Consider the following 395-nt stretch of genomic DNA (forward strand, 5'->3'; position numbering starts at 1 on the left):
ACAACGCTGCACACAGTATTCTCTCCAGCCTAAGTCACATCTCAGATCAAGCTTTGTCTTTCTCTGCTATGTTCATGTTTGCCCACAATGTCATGTACATCGTCACACACTTTGATACAGTGCTTGTATTCTGCAGAATCAGAATTAAAAAACAACTCACACTTATACACAGACGCTATAATACATAATACTGTACAAATGAGGAGTGAATGTAACTCCAGAACTTACGGCTCAGTAGACTTTGACTTTAGAGAAAAATGGTGGAGCATCACCAAACCTGCCTCCTGTCAAAACCTCTGACAAAGTCTGTTTGACAAGTTTCCTGTCTTTCTTGGAGACAGTGGCCTTGAGTTTGAGCAGGGCTGAAACATGTCTTGGACTGTGGGTGAAACACG

At 42.0% G+C, this 395-nt stretch overlaps 1 protein-coding gene across 2 annotated transcripts in view; it reads right to left on the reverse strand.

The window, feature by feature from the left end:
• The window catches only part of LOC109952914 (tumor necrosis factor alpha-induced protein 2-like), a 6,274-nt gene that overhangs the window by 2,915 nt on the left and 2,964 nt on the right, over positions 1 to 395 (reverse strand). The window contains exon 5 of one of the 2 annotated variants that reach the window (XM_020588233.1): positions 7 to 379. The exons of the other annotated variant lie outside the window; for it this stretch is intronic. Coding sequence (XP_020443889.1) covers positions 232 to 379 — 148 coding nt within the window. The 3' untranslated portion in view covers positions 7 to 231. Of the gene's footprint in view, positions 1 to 6; positions 380 to 395 lie in introns of those variants that run through there. 2 annotated transcript variants of the gene reach the window in all.

This window comes from Monopterus albus, unplaced genomic scaffold (assembly GCF_001952655.1).
Source record: "Monopterus albus unplaced genomic scaffold, M_albus_1.0 scaffold515.1, whole genome shotgun sequence".
Lineage (NCBI taxonomy): Eukaryota > Metazoa > Chordata > Actinopteri > Synbranchiformes > Synbranchidae > Monopterus > Monopterus albus.